Here is a 24512-nt window from a genome sequence, read left to right as displayed (position 1 = left end):
TGTGTGTGTGTGTCTGATGTAAGCTTTCATGTGTAAACAATGGTGAACCTGCATTAACTAAACGACCCGGCTTTCGGTGTAATTTGTTCCTAGAAAACACCATTAGAGATGATGAAGAGACGGCCTGCAGTGTGTGTGTGTGTGTGTGTGTGTGTGTGTGTGTGTGTGTGTGTGTGTGTGTGTGTGTGTGTGTGTGTGTGTGTGTGTGTGTGTGTGTGTGTGTGTGTGTGTGTGTGTGTGTGTGTGTGTGTGTGTGTGTGAGATAGACCTCTAACACACACACTTGAGTTTGTGTGTGTGACTCTGTGTGTCTGAGTGTGTATGTCTGAGTGGGTTTATCTAAGTGTGTGGCCTGCAGTGAGGGAGATGGATGCAGTGAGGGAGATGGATGCAGTGAGAGGAATCGCAGCAGGGGACATGTTTCTCCATCTCCAAAGTGTATATAGAAACACAACGCTATCAGCTTCCCTCACTACCCAGAGCTCCCTTGTATTTTAGTGTGTGTGTGTGTGTGTGTAAGTGCTTTTTCACGTATGTCTCCCCATCGATATTGTTGTTCACACACACAGAGAGAAGAGAGAACCTATTATGGAATGGCTCTATAGCTATATCTCCTACATACAAGATTGAGAGACACAATGCAGAAACCAATAGAGAGCCGGATCTCAATCTATGACGCCAGTGAGGGTCAATGGGAAGGCTGACCTGTGTGTGTTTGTGTACGGGTGTGAGATTACTGGTGTCGTCAGTTCCATGTTGGAAATGCTCCAGCCATTTCTATTTGTATTTATTCATTAGCTACTCTTCCTGGGGTCCAAACAAAGCAAAGCGCCAACATTACGTATAAATCAACAGATAAAACAGTGAACTATGTTTGTACTAAATGAGCTAAAGATGAAACAGTACATCATTTAACATCCCTACACCACCACATCTCCATAACACAACATGTTCAATACCACCACACAACAATTACAATGTGTGCGTATGCATGTCTGTACCTTTGTGTGCGTCTCTTCACAGTCCCTGTTGGTCCATAAGGTGTATTTAAAAAAATCTGATTCTACTGCTTGCATCAGTTACCTGATGTGGAATAGAGTTCCATGGAGTACTGTGCGCCTTCCATAGTGTCACGTTGTTCGTAACAATGGTAGTCGGACCAAGGCGCAGCGTGCGTAGAGTTCCACATACTTTTAATGAATAAGGTGAAACTTAAGCCAATACATAACAAATAAAGAATAAACGAACCGTGACGACAATGCAGTGCTAACAGGCAACTAAACATAAACAATATCCCATAACCCACAGATGGAAAAAATGCTACGTATGATCCCCAATTAGAGACGACGATAACCAGCTGCCTCTAATTGGGAATCATACAAATCACCAACATAGAAATCAAACATAGAACCCCACATAGAAAATATAAACTAGAACAACCCCCCAGTCACGCCCTGACCTACTCTACCATAGACAATAAAAGCTTTCTATGGTCAGGACGTGAAACATAGTCTGTTCTGGACTTGGGGACTGTGAGGAGACCTCTAGTGGCATGTCGTGTGGGGTATGCGTGAGTGTCCGACCTGTGTGCCAGTATTTTAAACAGACAGCTCGGTACATTCAGCTTGTCAACACCTCTTATAAAAACAGTAATGATGAAGTTAATCTCTCTTCCACTTTGAGCCATGAGAGATTGACATGCATGTCATTAATGTTAGCTCTCCGTGTACTTTTAAGGGCCAGCCGTGCTGACCTGTTCTGAGACAACTGCAGTTTTCCCTAGTCCCTCTTTGTGGCACCTGACCACACTACTGAACAGTAGTCTATGTGCGACAAAACTAGGGCCTGTAGGACCTGCCTTGTTGATAGTGCTGTTAATTTTTTTTTTATTTTTTTTATTTTACCGTTATTTTACCAGGTAAGTTGACTGAGAACACGTTCTCATTTGCAGCAACGACCTGGGGAATAGTTACAGGGGAGAGGAGGGGGATGAATGAGCCAATTATAAACTGGGGATTATTAGGTGACCATGATGGTTTGAGGGCCAGATTGGGAATTTAGCCAGGACACCGGGGTTAACACCCCTACTCTTACGATAAGTGCCATGGGATCTTTAATGACCTCAGAGAGTCAGGACACCCGTTTAACGTCCCATCCGAAAGACGGCACCCTAATAAGGTAGAGTAACGCTTTATTATGGACAGACTTCTCCCCATCTTAGCTTCTGTTGTATCAATATGTTTTGACCATGACAATTAACTTGCTCAATTTCCACATTATTCATTACGAGACGTAGCGAATGATTTGTCCCAATACAATGCTTTTAGTTTTGGAAATATTTAGGACTAGTTAATTCCTTGCTATTCATTCCGAAACTAACTGCAGCTCTTTGTTAAATGTTGCAGTAATTTCAGTCACTGTAGTAGCTGACATGTATAGTGTTGACTCATCCACATACTGTACATAGACACACTGGCCTTACTCAAAGCCAGTGGCATGTTGTTAGTAAAGATTGAAAAAGCAAGGGGCCTAAACATCTACCCTGGGGAATTCCTGAAATCTACCTGGATTACTGTATGTTGGAGAGGCTTCCATTAAAGAACACCCTCTGTGTTCTGTTAGACAAGTAACTCTTTATCCACATTATAGCAGTGGGTGTAAAGCCATAGCACATATGTTTTTCCAGCAGCAGACTATGATCAATAATGTCAAAAGCTGCACTGAGGTCTAACAAGACAGCCCCCACAATAATTGTATCATTAATTTCTCTCAGCCAATCATCAGTCATTTGTGTAAGTGCTGTGCTTGTTGAGTATCCTTTCCTATAAGCGTGCTGAAAGTCTGTTGTCAATTTGTTTACTGTGAAATAGCATTGTATCTGGTCAAACACCATTTTCCCCAGAAGTTTACTACGGGTTGGTAACAGGCTGATTGGTCGGCTATTTGAGCCAGTAAGGGTGTTTTACTATTATTGGGTGGTGGAATGACTTTAACTTCACTCCAGGCCTGAGGGCACACACTTTCTAGTAGGCTTAAATTGAAGACGTGGCAAATAGGAGTGGCAATATTGTCTGCTATTGTCCTCAGTAATTTTCCATTCAGACTGTCAGACCCCGGTGGCTTGTCGTTGTTGATAGATAACAATAATGTTTTCACTTCTTCCACACTGACTTTACGGAATTCAAAAGTACAATTCTTGTCTTTCATAATTTGGTCAGATATACTTGGATGTGTAGTGTCAGTGTTTGTTGCTGGCATGTCATCCCTAAGTTTGCTTATCTTGCCAATGAAAAGGTCATTAAAGTAGTTGGCAATATCAGTGGGTTTTGTGATGAATGAGCCATCTGATTCAATGAATGATGGAGCGGAGTTGGCTTTTTTCCCCAGATTGTAATGAAAGGTGCTCCAAAGCTTTTTACTCTCATTCTTTATATAATTTATCTTTGTTTCATAGTATAGTTTATTTTTATTTAGTTTAGTTTAGTCACATGATATTTTTATTTGCAGTACATTTGCCAATCAGTTGGGCTGCCAGACTTATTTGCTATTCCTTTTGCCTCATCCCTCTAAACCATACCATTTTTCAATTCCTCATCAATCCATGGAAATTTCCTCATTTTTACAGTCATTTTCTTAATGGCTGTGTGCTTATTAGTAACTGGAATAAGTAGTTTCATAAATGCGTCAAGTGCAGCGTCTGGTTGCTCCTCATTACACACCACAGACCAGCAAATATTCTTTACATCATCAACATATGAATCACTACAAAACTTATTGTATGACCTCTTATACACCATATTAGGCCCAGCATTTGGAAATTTGTTTTTCCTAGATATGGCTATTATATTGTGATCACTACATGCTATGGATTTGGATACTGCTTTAAAGAAAATGTCTGCAGCATTAGTAAAGATGTGATCAATACTGTACGTGTCAATACTGTACATTCCTGTGCTGTTTGTAAATACCCTGGTAGGTTGACTGACAACCTGAAACAGGTTCCAGGCACTGGTTACAGTTTGAAGTTGTTTCTTGAGTGGGCAGCTTGATGACGTCTCTTCCTACTGAATGCCGTAAGGACTGGTTCAGTTGTAGCTTTCCCACTGCACACTACTTAATTAGCATGCCCTGCTGGGGTACTATGTCGTCTGGAGATGGTTAGGGTTTGAGGGTGGTGTTACTGGCTGTGTCCATGCTTTTGTCTCATGACCCTTGACAATACAGTAGCTGAACTGGAGGAGGGGCGGCTGGCTGCAGACATAGGGAGATTCTCAATTGGGTTAAAGTCTGTCCTCTCCTCGACTCCTCTGTCCTCCTCTCCTCCGTGACCTGGAAACCGTTGCGTGGTCGAGTTGTGGAGGAAAGTGTCAATTTGTTAGTAGGTGAACTGGGGTTTGCTGCTTCAGCAGAGGATGCAGAAGTATCCTCGCAGTGGGGTGGCTAGCACAGAAGTGTTTTCAACCCCCCCCTTTTAATCAGCTGTTTAGTTAGAGGAGAAAAGTAGTGGACACATATCAAAAACGATACGCTGCTTATCATTTTATCTAGCTACGTTTCTTCTTATCACTTTACAGATTTATGTTGGGATTCCACCTGTCTAGACGTCATTTGTCTGATGACGCGCTAGTGGAGGAGAGTCAAAATGTGGTTTCCACGTTTCCTTTCCGCCTAAGGAGGCGAGCTAAACCAGTTGAGAACCCTTGCCTGTGTGTGTGTATGTGTGTGTGTGTGTGTGTGTGTGTGTGTGTGTGTGTGTGTGTGTGTGTGTGTGTGTGTGTGTGTGTGTGTGTGTGTGTGTGTGTGTGTGTGTGTGTGTGTGTGAGATAGACCTCTAACACACACACTTGAGTTTGTGTGTGTGACTCTGTGTGTCTGAGTGTGTATGTCTGAGTGGGTTTATCTAAGTGTGTGGCCTGCAGTGAGGGAGATGGATGCAGTGAGGGAGATGGATGCAGTGAGAGGAATCGCAGCAGGGGACATGTTTCTCCATCTCCAAAGTGTATATAGAAACACAACGCTATCAGCTTCCCTCACTACCCAGAGCTCCCTTGTATTGTAGTGTGTGTGTGTGTGTGTGTAAGTGCTTTTTCACGTATGTCTCCCCATCGATATTGTTGTTCACACACACAGAGAGAAGAGAGAACCTATTATGGAATGGCTCTATAGCTATATCTCCTACATACAAGATTGAGAGACACAATGCAGAAACCAATAGAGAGCCGGATCTCAATCTATGACGCCAGTGAGGGTCAATGGGAAGGCTGACCTGTGTGTGTTTGTGTACGGGTGTGAGATTACTGGTGTCGTCAGTTCCATGTTGGAAATGCTCCAGCCATTTCTATTTGTATTTATTCATTAGCTACTCTTCCTGGGGTCCAAACAAAGCAAAGCGCCAACATTACGTATAAATCAACAGATAAAACAGTGAACTATGTTTGTACTAAATGAGCTAAAGATGAAACAGTACATCATTTAACATCCCTACACCACCACATCTCCATAACACAACATGTTCAATACCACCACACAACAATTACAATGTGTGCGTATGCATGTCTGTACCTTTGTGTGCGTCTCTTCACAGTCCCTGTTGGTCCATAAGGTGTATTTAAAAAAATCTGATTCTACTGCTTGCATCAGTTACCTGATGTGGAATAGAGTTCCATGGAGTACTGTGCGCCTTCCATAGTGTCACGTTGTTCGTAACAATGGTAGTCGGACCAAGGCGCAGCGTGCGTAGAGTTCCACATACTTTTAATGAATAAGGTGAAACTTAAGCCAATACATAACAAATAAAGAATAAACGAACCGTGACGACAATGCAGTGCTAACAGGCAACTAAACATAAACAATATCCCATAACCCACAGATGGAAAAAATGCTACGTATGATCCCCAATTAGAGACGACGATAACCAGCTGCCTCTAATTGGGAATCATACAAATCACCAACATAGAAATCAAACATAGAACCCCACATAGAAAATATAAACTAGAACAACCCCCCAGTCACGCCCTGACCTACTCTACCATAGACAATAAAAGCTTTCTATGGTCAGGACGTGAAACATAGTCTGTTCTGGACTTGGGGACTGTGAGGAGACCTCTAGTGGCATGTCGTGTGGGGTATGCGTGAGTGTCCGACCTGTGTGCCAGTATTTTAAACAGACAGCTCGGTACATTCAGCTTGTCAACACCTCTTATAAAAACAGTAATGATGAAGTTAATCTCTCTTCCACTTTGAGCCATGAGAGATTGACATGCATGTCATTAATGTTAGCTCTCCGTGTACTTTTAAGGGCCAGCCGTGCTGACCTGTTCTGAGACAACTGCAGTTTTCCCTAGTCCCTCTTTGTGGCACCTGACCACACTACTGAACAGTAGTCTATGTGCGACAAAACTAGGGCCTGTAGGACCTGCCTTGTTGATAGTGCTGTTAATTTATTTTTTATTTTTTTTATTTTACCGTTATTTTACCAGGTAAGTTGACTGAGAACACGTTCTCATTTGCAGCAACGACCTGGGGAATAGTTACAGGGGAGAGGAGGGGGATGAATGAGCCAATTATAAACTGGGGATTATTAGGTGACCATGATGGTTTGAGGGCCAGATTGGGAATTTAGCCAGGACACCGGGGTTAACACCCCTACTCTTACGATAAGTGCCATGGGATCTTTAATGACCTCAGAGAGTCAGGACACCCGTTTAACGTCCCATCCGAAAGACGGCACCCTAATAAGGTAGAGTAACGCTTTATTATGGACAGACTTCTCCCCATCTTAGCTTCTGTTGTATCAATATGTTTTGACCATGACAATTAACTTGCTCAATTTCCACATTATTCATTACGAGACGTAGCGAATGATTTGTCCCAATACAATGCTTTTAGTTTTGGAAATATTTAGGACTAGTTAATTCCTTGCTATTCATTCCGAAACTAACTGCAGCTCTTTGTTAAATGTTGCAGTAATTTCAGTCACTGTAGTAGCTGACATGTATAGTGTTGACTCATCCACATACTGTACATAGACACACTGGCCTTACTCAAAGCCAGTGGCATGTTGTTAGTAAAGATTGAAAAAGCAAGGGGCCTAAACATCTACCCTGGGGAATTCCTGAAATCTACCTGGATTACTGTATGTTGGAGAGGCTTCCATTAAAGAACACCCTCTGTGTTCTGTTAGACAAGTAACTCTTTATCCACATTATAGCAGTGGGTGTAAAGCCATAGCACATATGTTTTTCCAGCAGCAGACTATGATCAATAATGTCAAAAGCTGCACTGAGGTCTAACAAGACAGCCCCCACAATAATTGTATCATTAATTTCTCTCAGCCAATCATCAGTCATTTGTGTAAGTGCTGTGCTTGTTGAGTATCCTTTCCTATAAGCGTGCTGAAAGTCTGTTGTCAATTTGTTTACTGTGAAATAGCATTGTATCTGGTCAAACACCATTTTCCCCAGAAGTTTACTACGGGTTGGTAACAGGCTGATTGGTCGGCTATTTGAGCCAGTAAGGGTGTTTTACTATTATTGGGTGGTGGAATGACTTTAACTTCACTCCAGGCCTGAGGGCACACACTTTCTAGTAGGCTTAAATTGAAGACGTGGCAAATAGGAGTGGCAATATTGTCTGCTATTGTCCTCAGTAATTTTCCATTCAGACTGTCAGACCCCGGTGGCTTGTCGTTGTTGATAGATAACAATAATGTTTTCACTTCTTCCACACTGACTTTACGGAATTCAAAAGTACAATTCTTGTCTTTCATAATTTGGTCAGATATACTTGGATGTGTAGTGTCAGTGTTTGTTGCTGGCATGTCATCCCTAAGTTTGCTTATCTTGCCAATGAAAAGGTCATTAAAGTAGTTGGCAATATCAGTGGGTTTTGTGATGAATGAGCCATCTGATTCAATGAATGATGGAGCGGAGTTGGCTTTTTTCCCCAGATTGTAATGAAAGGTGCTCCAAAGCTTTTTACTCTCATTCTTTATATAATTTATCTTTGTTTCATAGTATAGTTTATTTTTATTTAGTTTAGTTTAGTCACATGATATTTTTATTTGCAGTACATTTGCCAATCAGTTGGGCTGCCAGACTTATTTGCTATTCCTTTTGCCTCATCCCTCTAAACCATACCATTTTTCAATTCCTCATCAATCCATGGAAATTTCCTCATTTTTACAGTCATTTTCTTAATGGCTGTGTGCTTATTAGTAACTGGAATAAGTAGTTTCATAAATGCGTCAAGTGCAGCGTCTGGTTGCTCCTCATTACACACCACAGACCAGCAAATATTCTTTACATCATCAACATATGAATCACTACAAAACTTATTGTATGACCTCTTATACACCATATTAGGCCCAGCATTTGGAAATTTGTTTTTCCTAGATATGGCTATTATATTGTGATCACTACATGCTATGGATTTGGATACTGCTTTAAAGAAAATGTCTGCAGCATTAGTAAAGATGTGATCAATACTGTACGTGTCAATACTGTACATTCCTGTGCTGTTTGTAAATACCCTGGTAGGTTGACTGACAACCTGAAACAGGTTCCAGGCACTGGTTACAGTTTGAAGTTGTTTCTTGAGTGGGCAGCTTGATGACGTCTCTTCCTACTGAATGCCGTAAGGACTGGTTCAGTTGTAGCTTTCCCACTGCACACTACTTAATTAGCATGCCCTGCTGGGGTACTATGTCGTCTGGAGATGGTTAGGGTTTGAGGGTGGTGTTACTGGCTGTGTCCATGCTTTTGTCTCATGACCCTTGACAATACAGTAGCTGAACTGGAGGAGGGGCGGCTGGCTGCAGACATAGGGAGATTCTCAATTGGGTTAAAGTCTGTCCTCTCCTCGACTCCTCTGTCCTCCTCTCCTCCGTGACCTGGAAACCGTTGCGTGGTCGAGTTGTGGAGGAAAGTGTCAATTTGTTAGTAGGTGAACTGGGGTTTGCTGCTTCAGCAGAGGATGCAGAAGTATCCTCGCAGTGGGGTGGCTAGCACAGAAGTGTTTTCAACCCCCCCCTTTTAATCAGCTGTTTAGTTAGAGGAGAAAAGTAGTGGACACATATCAAAAACGATACGCTGCTTATCATTTTATCTAGCTACGTTTCTTCTTATCACTTTACAGATTTATGTTGGGATTCCACCTGTCTAGACGTCATTTGTCTGATGACGCGCTAGTGGAGGAGAGTCAAAATGTGGTTTCCACGTTTCCTTTCCGCCTAAGGAGGCGAGCTAAACCAGTTGAGAACCCTTGCCTGTGTGTGTGTATGTGTGTGTGTGTGTGTGTGTGTGTGTGTGTGTGTGTGTGTGTGTGTGTGTGTGTGTGTGTGTGTGTGTGTGTGTGTGTGTGTGTGTGTGTGTGTGTGTGTGTGTGTGTGTGTGTGTGTGTGTGTGTGTGTGTGTTTACGTGTGTGTAAAGAGAGCGTGTGTGTTTGGTGTACCATCATACATACTCCCTTTCTCCATGAGCTACCATTCTTCTTAGACTAGCTGTAGTTATTGCATTGACATGCGCTTTGGGCTTTTTCATTTAGAAACAATGCTTCTGATGCCACATTCTTTCATATGTCTGATATTTCACGTAACACGGTATCGTTCACTCCGGTTTCTCTCTCCTTTTGTGACCTCTCTCTATCTTCTCCTGACCTAACCAGTGTTTGTTCCCAGTATCCTTCCCCTCCCTCCGGACTAAAACTCGCCCTTCTTTGTAGCCCCTCTGTTTCTCTCTTCCTCTTTTCCCTTCTTTCTTCCCTCCATTCATCCCCTCACTCTTTCATGTGTGTGTGTGTGTAATGAAAAAGCTCACACACTTGCCATCTATAACGCATCTATTCTAGGGCCCCGATATATGTTGAACAGAGACAGAGGACCAAATCTGTTCTCCTCAGTCAAACTGTGAGGAAGACCAGAAACAATGTTAGATCGAAGAGAATAGACAGTCAGTAGATAGATGGCCACACAGCAGGGGAGCATTGAATGTGCTGAAGTTTCTCTTGTTTTTAATGGATTATGGTAACTATCAGCAAGGCAATAGCCCTGTCGGGAGGAGGAGGAAGATAATTGCAAAATGGACATCATTTTTCTATGGTTATCTAACAGAAGAAATTAACAAGGAGAATATGATTTATAAACAATGTTCTTCTTTTATTTTGATCTCAAAAGATGCTTTTTACGACGGAGAAAAGAGAAGTGAAGGGAAGATGTCACATGGCTCATTGTACTGAAACTGGCATACTGGGTTCTTTGTGTTTGGACCGAGATATTTAATTGAGCCTGAACGAAGAGTGAAAAATTATAATAATTTCACACACACTGAGAATTGTGGATTTACAGAGGCAACTAGCTTTGATGTAGAAACACTTACAAATTGAGCCACACTGAAAAAGCTTTACAGAAAACTAATGTATGCAAACCAGACTATGATAGTGAGATAATCTCTCTCTCTCTCTGTCATGAAGAATCAGGCAAAAGAGGTCAAACCACATTCACATCCACCTTCACATAACAACCAGTTCACACATTTCCAGGGCCATTTTCATTCCCCATCTGTAGTCAGTGTGACAGTAGAGGGTCAGGGGTTAGAGGTCAGGGGTCAGGAAGATGGATGGGAAGAGAGGATCATTTAGGTCCTCACCATAGATAAAAGACCACAACCACACATCAACTCATCTTACCGGAAAGGAAGACTGGGGGATGAAGGGACGGGGGAAGGAGATAAGAGATGTGAAAACGATGCTATAACCAAAAGATGACAGCCACACATCTTACAGGAAAGACTATCCCAGGCTGAGGCCTAAGGAATGGAGAAGGATAGGAAAAGGGGAAGGGGATAAGATAAAAAGCAAAGCTATAACCAGACAGAGATCTTCCGGTCCACAGGATTAAAGAGAACGTCCTGCCCCTGTCCATTCTAGAACCCCCCACTCGCTTCCCATGTCCCACATCACTGAAGAACAGAAAATCCTGTCTAGGATGGACAAGGGTGTTTTTTTTTTTAGAATTGTTGAAGTACTGTTGAGGAAGGGGGAGAGAGGGGCCGGTTACTGTTGAGGGAGGGTGAGAGAGGGGCCGGTTACTGTTGAGGGAGGGTGAGAGAGGGGCCGGTTACTGTTGAGGAAGGGGGAGAGAGGGGCCGGTTACTGTTGAGGGAGGGTGAGAGAGGGGCCGGTTACTGTTGAGGAAGGGGGAGAGAGGGGCCGGTTACTGTTGAGGGAGGGGGAGAGAGGGGCCGGTTACTGTTGAGGGAGGGGGAGAGAGGGGCCGGTTACTGTTGAGGGAGGGGGAGAGAGGGGCCGGTTACTGTTGAGGAAGGGGGAGAGAGGGGCCGGTTACTGTTGAGGGAGGGTGAGAGAGGGGCCGGTTACTGTTGAGGAAGGGTGAGAGAGGGGCCGGTTACTGTTGAGGAAGGGTGAGAGAGGGGCCGGTTACTGTTGAGGAAGGGGGAGAGAGGGGCCGGTTACTGTTGAGGGAGGGTGAGAGAGGGGCCGGTTACTGTTGAGGAAGGGGGAGAGAGGGGCCGGTTACTGTTGAGGGAGGGTGAGAGAGGGGCCGGTTACTGTTGAGGAAGGGGGAGAGAGGGGCCGGTTACTGTTGAGGGAGGGGGAGAGAGGGGCCGGTTACTGTTGAGGGAGGGGGAGAGAGGGGCCGGTTACTGTTGAGGGAGGGGGAGAGAGGGGCCGGTTACTGTTGAGGGAGGGGGAGAGAGGGGCCGGTTACTGTTGAGGGAGGGTGAGAGAGGGGCCGGTTACTGTTGAGGGAGGGGGAGAGAGGGGATGGTTACTGTTGAGGGAGGGTGAGAGAGGGGCCGGCTACTGTTGAGGGAGGGGGAGAGAGGGGATGGTTACTGTTGAGGGAGGGGGAGAGAGGGGCCGGTTACTGTTGAGGGAGGGGGAGAGAGGGGATGGTTACTGTTGAGGGAGGGTGAGAGAGGGGCCGGCTACTGTTGAGGGAGGGGGAGAGAGGGGCCGGTTACTGTTGAGGGAGGGGGAGAGAGGGGCCGGTTACTGTTGAGGGAGGGTGAGAGAGGGGAGGATTACTGTTGAGGGAGGGGGAGAGAGGGGCCGGTTACTGTTGAGGGAGGGTGAGAGAGGGGATGGTTACTGTTGAGGGAGGGGGAGAGAGGGGCCGGTTACTGTTGAGGGAGGGGGAGAGAGGGGCCGGTTACTGTTGAGGGAGGGGGAGAGAGGGGAGGATTACTGTTGAGGGAGGGTGAGAGAGGGGATGGTTACTGTTGAGGGAGGGTGAGAGAGGGGATGGTTACTGTTGAGGGAGGGGGAGAGAGGGGATGGTTACTGTTGAGGGAGGGTGAGAGAGGGGCCGGTTACCGGTGAGGGAGGGGGAGAGACGGGAGGATTACTGTTGAGGGAGGGTGAGAGAGGGGCCGGTTACTGTTGAGGGAGGGTGAGAGAGGGGCCGGTTACTGTTGAGGGAGGGGGAGAGAGGGGCCGGCTACTGTTGAGGAAGGGGGAGAGAGGGGCCAGTTACTGTTGAGGGAGGGGGAGAGAGGGGCCAGTTACTGTTGAGGGAGGGGGAGAGAGGGGCCGGTTACTGTTGAGGGAGGGTGAGAGAGGGGCCGGTTACCGGTGAGGGAGGGGGAGAGAGGGGAGGATTACTGTTGAGGGAGGGGGAGAGAGGGGCCGGTTACTGTTGAGGGAGGGTGAGAGAGGGGCCGGTTACCGGTGAGGGAGGGGGAGAGAGGGGCCGGTTACTGTTGAGGAAGGGGGAGAGAGGGGCCGGTTACCGGTGAGGGAGGGGGAGAGAGGGGCCGGTTACTGTTGAGGGAGGGGGTGAGAGGGGCCGGTTACCGTTGAGGAAGGGGGAGAGAGGGGCCGGTTACCGGTGAGGGAGGGTGAGAGAGGGGCCGGTTACCGTTGAGGGAGGGGGAGAGAGGGGCCGGTTACTGTTGAGGGAGGGTGAGAGAGGGGCCGGTTACTGTTGAGGGAGGGTGAGAGAGGGGCCGGTTACTGTTGAGGGAGGGGGAGAGAGGGGATGGTTACTGTTGAGGGAGGGTGAGAGAGGGGCCGGTTACTGTTGAGGGAGGGGGAGAGAGGGGATGGTTACTGTTGAGGGAGGGTGAGAGAGGGGCCGGTTACTGTTGAGGGAGGGGGAGAGAGGGGCCGGTTACTGTTGAGGGAGGGGGAGAGAGGGGACGGTTACTGTTGAGGAAGGGTGAGAGAGGGGCCGGTTACTGTTGAGGAAGGGTGAGAGAGGGGCCGGTTACTGTTGAGGAAGGGTGAGAGAGGGGACGGTTACTGTTGAGGGAGGGGGAGAGAGGGGATGGTTACTGTTGAGGGAGGGGGAGAGAGGGGCCGGTTACTGTTGAGGGAGGGGGAGAGAGGGGACGGTTACTGTTGAGGGAGGGGGAGAGAGGGGCCGGTTACTGTTGAGGGAGGGTGAGAGAGGGGCCGGTTACTGTTGAGGAAGGGGGAGAGAGGGGCCGGTTACTGTTGAGGGAGGGTGAGAGAGGGGCCGGTTACTGTTGAGGGAGGGGGAGAGAGGGGACGGTTACTGTTGAGGGAGGGTGAGAGAGGGGCCGGTTACTGTTGAGGAAGGGGGAGAGAGGGGCCGGTTACTGTTGAGGGAGGGGGAGAGAGGGGACGCTTACTGTTGAGGGAGGGTGAGAGAGGGGCCGGTTACTGTTGAGGAAGGGGGAGAGAGGGGCCGGTTACTGTTGAGGGAGGGGGAGAGAGGGGACGCTTACTGTTGAGGGAGGGGGAGGGAGGGGCCGGTTACTGTTGAGGAAGGGGGAGAGAGGGGCCGCTTACTGTTGAGGGAGGGGGAGGGAGGGGCCGGTTACTGTTGAGGAAGGGGGAGAGAGGGGCCGGTTACTGTTGAGGAAGGGGGAGAGAGGGGCCGGTTACTGTTGAGGAAGGGGGAGAGAGGGGCCGGTTACTGTTGAGGGAGGGGGAGAGAGGGGCCGGTTACTGTTGAGGAAGGGGGAGAGAGGGGCCGGTTACTGTTGAGGAAGGGGGAGAGAGGGGCCGGTTACTGTTGAGGAAGGGGGAGAGAGGGGCCGGTTACTGTTGAGGGAGGGGGAGAGAGGGGCCGGTTACTGTTGAGGAAGGGGGAGAGAGGGGCCGGTTACTGTTGAGGGAGGGTGAGAGAGGGGCCGGTTACTGTTGAGGGAGGGTGAGAGAGGGGCCGGTTACTGTTGAGGGAGGGTGAGAGAGGGGCCGGTTACTGTTGAGGGAGGGTGAGAGAGGGGCCGGTTACTGTTGAGGGAGGGGGAGAGAGGGGCCGGTTACTGTTGAGGGAGGGTGAGAGAGGGGCCGGTTACTGTTGAGGGAGGGGGAGAGAGGGGACGCTTACTGTTGAGGGAGGGGGAGGGAGGGGCCGGTTACTGTTGAGGGAGGGTGAGAGAGGGGCCGGTTACTGTTGAGGGAGGGGGAGAGAGGGGACGCTTACTGTTGAGGGAGGGGGGAGAGAGGAGCCGGTTACTGTTGAGGGAGGGGGAGAGAGGGGAAGGTTACTGTTGAGGGAGGGGGAGAGAGGAGCCGGTTACTGTTGAGGAAAGGGAGAGATGGGAAGGTTACTGTTCAGGGAGGGGGAGAGAGGGGACGCTTACTGTTGAGGGAGAGAGGGGACGGTTACTGTTGAGGGAGGGGGAGAGAGGGGATGGTTACTGTTGAAGGAGGGGGAGAGAGGGGACGCTTACTGTTGAGGGAGAGAGGGGACGCCCTCTGTTGAGGGAGAGAGGGGACGGTTACTGTTGAGGGAGGGGGAGAGAGGGGATGGTTACTGTTGAGGGAGGGTGAGAGAGGGGATGGTTACTGTTGAGGGAGGGGGAGAGAGGGGACGCTTACTGTTGAGGGAGAGAGGGGACGCTTACTGTTGAGGGAGAGAGGGGACGGTTACTGTTGACACACTATCTCCTTTCCATCCCTCCTTACTGGACTAAACCAGGAGCGTTCTCCTCCGAATAACTTAGTCTATCTCTATGGTATCCAGCTCTATGGTCATCCAGCTCTATGGTCATCCAGCTCTATGGTCATCCAGCTCTATGGTCATCCAGCTCTATGGTTATCCAGCTCTATGGTCATCCAGCTCTATGGTCATCCAGCTCTATGGTCATCCAGCTCTATGGTCATCCAGCTCTATGGTTATCCAGGTCTATGGTCATCCAGCTCTATGGTCATCCAGCTCTATGGTCATCCAGCTCTATGGTCATCCAGCTCTATGGTCATCCAGCTCTATGGTCATCCAGCTCTATGGTTATCCAGGTCTATGGTCATCCAGGTCTATGGTCATCCAGCTCTATGGTTATCCAGCTCTATGGTTATCCAGGTCTATGGTCATCCAGCTCTATGGTTATCCAGCTCTATGGTTATCCAGGTCTATGGTCATCCAGCTCTATGGTCATCCAGCTCTATGGTCATCCAGCTCTATGGTCATCCAGCTCTATGGTCATCCAGCTCTATGGTTATCCAGCTCTATGGTTATCCAGGTCTATGGTCATCCAGCTCTATGGTTATCCAGGTCTATGGTCATCCAGCTCTATGGTTATCCAGCTCTATGGTTGTCTAGTATTTAGCTAGCTGGATTTATCCCTCCAAACTTTGACTCCCGTCTCTGTCTTCTATTGATGTTGTTGTGGTTAGCGGTGGTTCAACATCTGTCCATGCAGGTGTGTGTCTGCTGCTGCCCTTTGCGTTAGTTAAACTCCCATCCATCAATAAGGAGACCTGAGAAATCCCAGTGGTTGACTTAGAGAGTTTATCATTCATTCACGAGCCTTGACTTCTCTTGACCGGTTATGTAACCTTTGCCCCCCGCCATCTCTGTCTTTCTCTCTCCCTCCAACTGCTCTGATGCCACTGCTCTCCAGCTGATCCTGTGCTGCTACCAACCGTGTCAAAATCAAATCAAATTAGATGTTTCACATGCGCCGGATAGAACAGGTGTAGACTTACAGTGAAATGCTTACTTACAAGCCCCTACCCAACAATGCAGTTAAGTAAAAAATAGATAGATAGGTAAAAAATAAAAATGTATTTAAGAGCAGCAGTAAAATAACAGTAGAGAGGCTATATACATGGGGTACCGGTACAGAGTCAATGTGCGGGGGTATAGGTTAGTCGAGGTAATTGAGGCAATATGTACATGTAGGTAGAGTTAAAGTGACTATGCATAGATAATAAACAGAGAGTAGCAGCAGTGTAAAAGAGGGGGGGGGGGGGGGGGGGGGCAATGCAAATAGTCTGGGTAGCCATTTGATTAGCTGTTCAGGAGTCTTATGGCTTGGGGGTAGAAGCTGTTCAGAAGCCTCTTGGACCTAGACTTGTGTGTGGTTGTTTGAGTATGAGGTTGGATATTGTGATAGCAAATCATTCAGTTTCCGTAAAAAAAATTGACAATAAAGTATCTATTTGATTCTTCCTCCTACTGTCCTTCTTTAAATGTCTCTCTCTCTTTCCCTCCTTTCGGTCTCTCTCCAGACTCATACTCAGCGGCGGGCAGCGAGGGTAGCATCTCCACCTCCGTGGCGTCCCTGCCCCCGACCCTGACGGCGTCCATTAGCTCCGCCCCCAACTCCCCGGGCTCGCGGCGTTCCGTCAGCACCCTGAAGAGGTGGCTGACCAATCCCGTCCGCAAGCTGAGCGCCGGGGCCGTCAACATCTCCACCAGCGTCAAGGGGGAGCGGCAGGACAGGAAGTTGGATGGGGGAAGCAAGCCCCCTCCTCCTATTCCACCCCCACGCCACAGTCATGACCTGGGCCTGGGCCTGGGCCTGGGCCTGGGAGGGCTGGGGCTGGCCAGCCCCCTGGGATCAGAGGACCACCTCACCACTGTACTACCCATCACACACAAAGAGATGGTGAGTGGAGAGGCATTGCTAAGCACCAGTATTCAGGATACAATGTACACTAGGGTACATAGACCTACATACAGGCTGCTGAGGGGAGGGCGGCTCATAATAATGTCTGGAACGGAGGAAATGGAATGGCATCAAGCCATGTGTTCGATGTATTTGACACCATTCCACCAATTCCGCTCCAGCCGTTACTACGAGCCTGTCCTCCCCAATTAAGGTGCCACCAACCTCCTGTGACATACAGGTATGTACATATGTCACAGTGAGGAGTAGCTGCTGTACACTGGGACAATGGCAAGTGACAGATTTGAAATGTGCCTCCTCTAGAGTAAACTCATCCGTATACTCTGTATAATTGCCACAGGGTTCTATATACAATAGCTAAATATACATATATCATATCACAAGATAGCATAGGCTTATGAACAGGCTCAAGAGCAAATAGACGAATGATTGTTTAGTACAGCTGCCTGTCAAACACAGATCTACAACTCTTCCCGTGTAAATATATAGCGATGCCAGCTTCCCCATAGATAAACAGTATGTTTTATCTCTACTTAGCTTCCCTGACCACAGCCTATTGACAGTACAATGCCTCGCCTGTGAATACTATGAATGACTGCGGCGTTGTAAACACACGGTGGACAGTGGGATAGCCATGGCAGGGGTGATGCTGCTCGTTACGCAACAACAGCACCCTGCCCTTTCACCTCTGGGGACGTCTCTGACCCAGTCACAGCGTAACACTGACTCACGTCGATGTGTTGAGTGATTTTGCTGTGTTATGTTGAGTAACGATGTTCCTTCTGTCTAGCTGGGTGTGTATGTGTGTGCTCATGCAGTGTGTGTGTGTGTGTGTGTGTGTGTTGTAGGAGTGCAGGTATAATTTGGCCAGTCCTGAGGATCTCTCCCCGGCAACCCTAAACTCTCCCAGCTACCTGTCTGACTCACTACAAGGCTGTACTTCACTGGCCTACACACATGTGAGTCAACACGCGTGCGTGCGCGCACACACACACACACACACACACACACACACACACACACACACACACACACACACACACACACACACACACACACACACACACACACGCACACACACACTGAGTTCACACCTACAGCCCCGTGTAGCAAAAGTGGTTTGGGGAATCATGTTTGCTTGTTGACAATCTTTGCCTGAGACCTGACAACTTGTCTTAGCCCACCCGAGCAGATGCCTAGGTCTAGGAGTGTTACGGGTGCACGGTAATTAAAGTTCCACATCTTTTAATAAAGCCAAACAAAACAATAAACAAACAACGAAACGTGACATCAGTGGTGCTACATGCACATACACAAAACAATATCCCACAAATGCAGATGGGGAAAAAGCCTACCTAAATATGATCCCCAATTATAGGCAACGATTACCAGCTGCCTCTAATTGGGAACCAAACAAACCACCAACCTAGAAATCTAAAAACTAGATAACCCCCCAGTCACGCTCTGACCTAAACACCATAGAGAACCGAGGGCTCTCTATGGTCAGGGCGTGACAAGGAGGCTAAACAAGGTAGATACGGTCATGCATCAACAAGGTCAGAGAGCACATACTCAGTCAACTTATCCAACCTAAGAAAACACAATAAATCGTACTGAACTAATGAAGAAATGAATTGGTCATCCATTGATGGTATTGGCTGTTGCTGCTCAATGTGTAGGGTTAGGGGAGATAGTCATGATTTTCTCTGAGGAAAAACCAGACAGGGAGGTGATAGCCCCCGAGACAGACCTGGATATGAAAAGAAGCCCCCCCTCACCCCACCCCACCCCCCCAAGGGCCTCTCAGAGTTAGTCAGGAGGAGGCCGTCCAGTGGCTGCGTCCCAAACGGGCCCATAGGTTTCTGGCCAAAAGTAGTGCACTAATATGTAGGGAATAGGGTGCCATTTGGGACGCACCCCCTTGTTAGGGTTCTGTGTGATGGACGCTTCACATTCAGCTGCAAAGAACATGCCTCCAGATAAAGAGGAAACGGCACGGAGGAGAAAGATGCCGTGTTCCTGGGAACGACAGAGTCTAGACGATGGCGGTGCTCTTTCATTTACACATCAAACACTGGGAATGATGTGTGAACGGCAACAGCAAATGGGATAGATGGTATTTGTAACAGAGAAGGTTGTAAGGGGGCCTAGATAAAGATCATGGATACTGTGTCAGCTAGACAGACGTAAGAGAGACATGACTAACTGGAATCTTACCGGTTTTGACAAAGCTTTTATAACTCAGTGAACAAGGGAGCTACAGTGGCAAGAAAAAGTATGTGAACCCTTTGGAATTACCTGGATTTCTGCATAAATTGTTCATAAAATGTTATCTGATCTTCATCTAAGTCACAACAATAGACAAACACAGCGTGCATAAACTAATAACACACACATGATTGTATTTGTCTTGTCTATATTTAATACATCATTTAAACATGCACAGTGTAGGTTGGAAAAAATATCTGAAGCCCTAGGCTAATGACTTCTCCAAAAGCTAATTGGAGTCAGGTGTCAACTAACCTGAAGTCCAATCAATGAGATGAGATTCGAGATGTTGGTTAGAGTTGCCCTGCCCTATATAAAACACTCACAAAATGTGAGTTTGCTATTCACAAGAAGCATTGCCTGATGTGAGCCATGCCTCGAACAAAAGAGATCTCAAAAGACCTAAGATTAAGAATTGTTGCATAAAGCTGGAAAGGGTTACAAAAGTATCTCTAAAAGTCAGTCCACGGTAAGACAAATTGTCTATAAATGGAGAAAGTTCAGCACTGTTGCTACTCTCCCTAAGAGTGGCCGTCCTGCAAAGATGACTGAAGGAGCAGAATGTTTAATGAGGTTAAGAAGAATCCTAGTGTCAGCTAAATACTTACAGAAATCTCTGGAAGATGCTAACATCTCTGTTGACGAGTCTACGATACGTTAAACACTAAACAAGAACGGTGATCATGGGAGGACGCCACGGAAGAAGCCAATGCTGTCCAAAAAAAAACATTGCTGCACGTCTGAAGTTTGCAGAAGAGCACCTGGATGTTCCACAGCGCTTCTGGCAAAATATTCTGTGGACAAATTAAACTAAAGTTGTGTTGTTTTGGAATGAACACACAATAATATGTGTGGAGAAAAAAAGACAGCACAGCAACATCAAAACCTCATCCCAACTGTAAAGTATGGTGAAGGGAGCAACTGTCACGCCCTGACCATGGAGAGCCATTGTTTCTCTATGGTATAGTAGGTCAGGGCGTGACTGGAGTGTTCTAGTTTTCTATTTCTATGTGGGGTTCTAGGTTTATTTTCTATGTTGGTGATTTGTATGATTCCCAATTAGAGGCAGCTGGTAATCGTTGTCTCTAATTGGGGATCATATTTAAGTAGTGTTTGTTCCCACCTGTGCTTTGTGGGATATTGAATTTTGGTATTTTGAGTTAGTGTATGTAGCACCTCTGTAGTCACGGTTCGTTGTTTGTTTCTTGTTTTGTTGTTTTTGCTAAGTTTCACTATTAATAAATTATGTGGAACTCAACATCCGCTGCGCCTTGGTCCGTCTCTACAAACAACCGTGACAGCATCATGGTTTGGGCCTGCTTTGCTGCCTCAGGGCCTGGACAGCTTGCTATCATCGATGGAAAAATGAATTCCCAAGTTTATCAATACTTTTTGCAGGAGAATGTAAGGCTCCTGAGTTGTGCAGCAGCCTAAGGCACTGCATCTCAGTGCTAGAGGCATCACTGCAGTCCCTGGTTTGAATCCAGGCTGTATCACATCCGGCCGTGATTGGATGTCCCATAGGGTGGCGCATAATTGGCCCAGCTTTGTCTGGGTTTGGCCGGGGTAGGCCGTCATGCAACAGGACGATGACCCAAAACACAGAAGTAAATCAACAACAGAATGGCTTCTACAGAAGAAAATATGCCCAGTTCTGACCTCAACCCAATTGAGATGCTGTGGAATGACCTCAAGAGAGCGGTTCACACCAGACATCACAAGAATATTGCTGACCGTTGTGCAGGTCTGATCTACAACTACAGAAAACGTTTGGTTGAGGTTGTTGCTTCTAAAGGAGGGTCAACCTGTTATTAAATCCAAGGGTTCACATACATTTTCCAACCTGCACTGTGAATGTTTACACAGTATGTTCAATAAAGACATGAAAACATAATTGTTTGTGTGTTATTAGTGTAAGCAGACTGCGTTTGCCTACTGTTGTGACTAAGATGAAGATCAGATCAAATGTTATGACCAATTTAAGCAGAAATTCAGGTTATTCCAAAGGGTTCACATACTTTTTCTTGCCACTGTATATCTGAACTTGTCCAATAAGAACACAGATTTTCGTATTCCGTTGCAAAACGTTTTGTGACAGTGTGCCCTACTAAACATAACGCAGGTGCACCAGACCACCCCATCAGTCTGCTAAGTGTGTTATTCCCCTCCAGTTCTGGCTGTGGGAATAAGAACTCAGTCATAACAGTCAGTGGCTCTGGTGTCAGGATTACACATAGACAGAGACAGGGAAGAGAAGGGAATGAGATCACTGGTTCCGTCTGTCCTGTCAGGGACAAGGTGGAGAGGATGGCAAAGGGAGAAAGAGAGACATGAGAGTGAGCGAAAGAGAGGGGAGAGAGCGAGACAGAAGGGACAGGGAGAGAAGGAACAGGAGAGAGTGTGAGAGAGAATAAGACAAATAGAGAGAAAGAAAGAGGGGGATTAAAGTATGTAGGTCAGTCATCTCAGGGTCACGGCTTCTGTCATTCTGCTCTCTCTCTTTCTCTCTCTCTCTCTCTCTCTCTCTCTCTCTCTCTCTCTCTCTCTCTCTCTCTCTCTCTCGCTCTCTCTCTCTGTTTTTGTCTTCTGACCACCCACAGGAGATAAAAGATTAGACTTTCATTCTGCCAATTTCTTATTCTCATTCACTCTTAAACACATTCTAGTAACTTCCCTTTCTCTTTAGCTCACATACAGTACATTCTGCTTAGTGCTTACCCTATTTCCCGCTCTCCCTCTTCATTCAGGATACTGCTAATCTGACCTAACATTCCCACAGAGGCCCAGTTTGATCAATTGTTTATTATTTGTTGGTCAACGGAAAATTTCTTGACTGACTTCAGTCAAACAGTCAAACAATGTAGGATTGTTACCCAAGGAACTGTAGTAAAATGACTAAAATGTACCAAGTTATAGCTCCGCTTGCTCTAATCATCAAATGGTCTTTCCTTCCTCTCTTCGGGAGAGATCAACTTTTGTCTGGACTGTACTGTCTGGATGCACTTTGAGAGACTTAGAGTTTCTCCTTCAAGTACGAAAGGAAGAAATAAAAAGAGTTTGGATAGTTCTTAGAATAGAATTTTAGCACCGTGCACGCCCACAGGCACACACGCCGGCACGCACGCACCGCACGCTAACGCACACACACTACCTCCACCTCACTAAGGCATTGTTTTCCTGTAGGAACAACATCCGCAGTCATATCAGCTTCCGTTAAACGTTTGAAAGCAAAAATAGAAGAGTAAAAATAGAGGATGCGAGAAAGAGAGAGTGTTCTTCCTGTGCGCTTCCAACAGAGCAGAGGACATCTGGTAAGGATCAGGATCGGGCAGTCAGGGAGAGACCTGTCAGCCAGGGTAGAGCTAGGGCTAGAGGATTCCTAACAGAGCAGGAAAGCTAGGACACACACACGGGCGGCCAGACCGACACACAAACCCACTGTGTACACTACATCTTTAGTAAAAGGTTACATTTCCAGAAGTTGATGGGAAATAAAAGGCCACAGGTGAATATATACTGTAGCTATGCCGAGAAGTCTGGCCGGGAGTAAACATTTGAACAAATAGCGGCTGAACAGGTTGAACCAGGCCGGAGGGCAGGGGCGGTGGTGAACTAGAGAAAGTAGCTTCCATCCATCAGGGAGACCGGCAGAGGAGTCACAGTGGTTAGTTTTTGTATTTGTATTCGTATTTATTAAGGATCCCCATTACTCTTCCCAGTGTCCAGCAACATTAAGGCAGTTATATACAATTTAAAATATTACATGACATTACATTTCATAACACTTTTCACAACACATTAACTGTGTGCCCTCAGGCCACTACTCTACTACCACAAACTACATGACCAAAAGTATGTGGACACCTGCTCATCGAACGTCTCATTCCAAAATCATGGCCATTAAAACATTTAGGTGGTCCCCCCTTTGCTGCTATAACAGCTTCCACTAGAAGGCTTTCCACTAGATGTTGGAACATTGCTGTGGGGACTGGCTCGCTGTCAGCATTCTAATTCATCCCAAAGGTGTTCGATGGGGTTGACGTCAGGGCTCTGTGCAGGCGAGTCAAGTTCTTCAAAACTGATCTCAACAAACCATTTCTGTATGGACCTGGCTTTGTGCACCGGGGCATTGTCATGCTGAAACAGGAAAGGGCCTTCCCCAAACTGTTGCCACAAAGTTGGAAGCACAGAATCGTCTAGAATTTCATTGTTTGCTGTAGCGTTAAGATTTCCCTTCACTGGAACTAAGGGGCCTAGACCAAACCATGAAAAACAGCCCCAAACCATTATTCCGCCTCCACCAAACTTTACAGTTGGCACTATGCATTCAGGCAGGTAGCGTTCTCCTGGCATCCTCCAAACACAGATTTGTCCGTCGGACTGCCAGATGATGAAGCGTGATTCATCATTCCAGAGAACATGTTTCCACTGCTCCAGAGTCCAATGCTTTACACCACTCCAGCTGACACTTGGCATGGTGCATGGGGATCTTAGGCTTGTGTTCGGCTCCCGACAAACAGTTCTTGTGCTGGCATTGCTTCCAGAGACAGTTTCGGCGGTAGTGAGTGTTGCAACCGAGGACAGACGATTTTTAAGCGCTACGGCTACGCTCAGGCCTTTATGGCAGAGGGGCCTGACAGAAGCCACTCCTCAGTAAAAGGCACATGACAGCCCGCTTGGAGTTTGCCAAACGGTACCGAAAGACTCTCAGACCATGAGAAACAAGATTCTCTGGTCTGATGAAACCAAGATTGAACTCTTTGCCCTGAATGCCAAGCATCAAGTCTTGAGGAAACCTGGCACCATCCTTACGGTGAAGCATGCTGGTGGCAGCATTATGCTGTGGGGATGTTTTTCAGCGGCAGGGACTGGGAGAGTAGTCAGGATCGAGGCAAAGATGAACGGAGCAAAGTACAGAGAGATCCTTGATGAAAACCTGTTCCAGAGCATTCAGGATCTCAAACTGTGCCAAAGGTTCATCTTCCAACAGGACAACGACCCTAAGCACACAGCCAAGACAATGCAGGAGTGGCTTCGGGACAAGTCTCTGAATGTCCTTGAGTGGCCCAGCCAGAGCCCGATCTAACATCTCTGGAGAGACCTGAAAATAGCTGTGCAGCAACGCTCCCCATCCAACCTGACAGAGCTTGAGAGGATCTGCAGAGAAGAATGAGAGAAACTCCCCAAATACAGGTGTGCCAAGCGTGTAGCGTCATATCTGAGAAGACTCGATGCTGTAATCGCTGCCAAAGGTGTTTCAACAAAGTACTGAGTAAAGGGTCTGAATACTTATAGAAATGTGATATTTTTTTATTATAAATTAGCAAAAATGTCTAAAAACCTGTTTTTGCTTTGTCATTATGGGGCTCGGTGTGTAGAGTGATAAAGGAAAAAATAAC

General features: G+C 46.9%; 1 protein-coding gene across 5 annotated transcripts in view; it reads left to right on the top strand.

Annotated features, from left to right (window-relative positions):
* The window catches only part of LOC139542213 (rho guanine nucleotide exchange factor 25-like), a 131013-nt gene that overhangs the window by 71711 nt on the left and 34790 nt on the right, over positions 1–24512 (top strand). For 4 of the 5 annotated variants that reach the window (XM_071347371.1, XM_071347372.1, XM_071347370.1 and 1 more), the window contains 2 exons: positions 16445–16824; positions 17694–17804. In XM_071347371.1, coding sequence (XP_071203472.1) covers positions 16445–16824; positions 17694–17804 — 491 coding nt within the window. The remainder of the gene's footprint in view (positions 1–16444; positions 16825–17693; positions 17805–24512) is intronic. The other variant, XM_071347373.1, reaches the window with a different exon arrangement.

This window comes from Salvelinus alpinus, chromosome 17, assembly GCF_045679555.1.
Source record: "Salvelinus alpinus chromosome 17, SLU_Salpinus.1, whole genome shotgun sequence".
Classification (NCBI taxonomy): domain Eukaryota; kingdom Metazoa; phylum Chordata; class Actinopteri; order Salmoniformes; family Salmonidae; genus Salvelinus; species Salvelinus alpinus.
The sequence above is the reverse complement of the archived record's forward strand: the minus strand, read 5'-3'. Positions and strand labels throughout refer to the sequence as shown.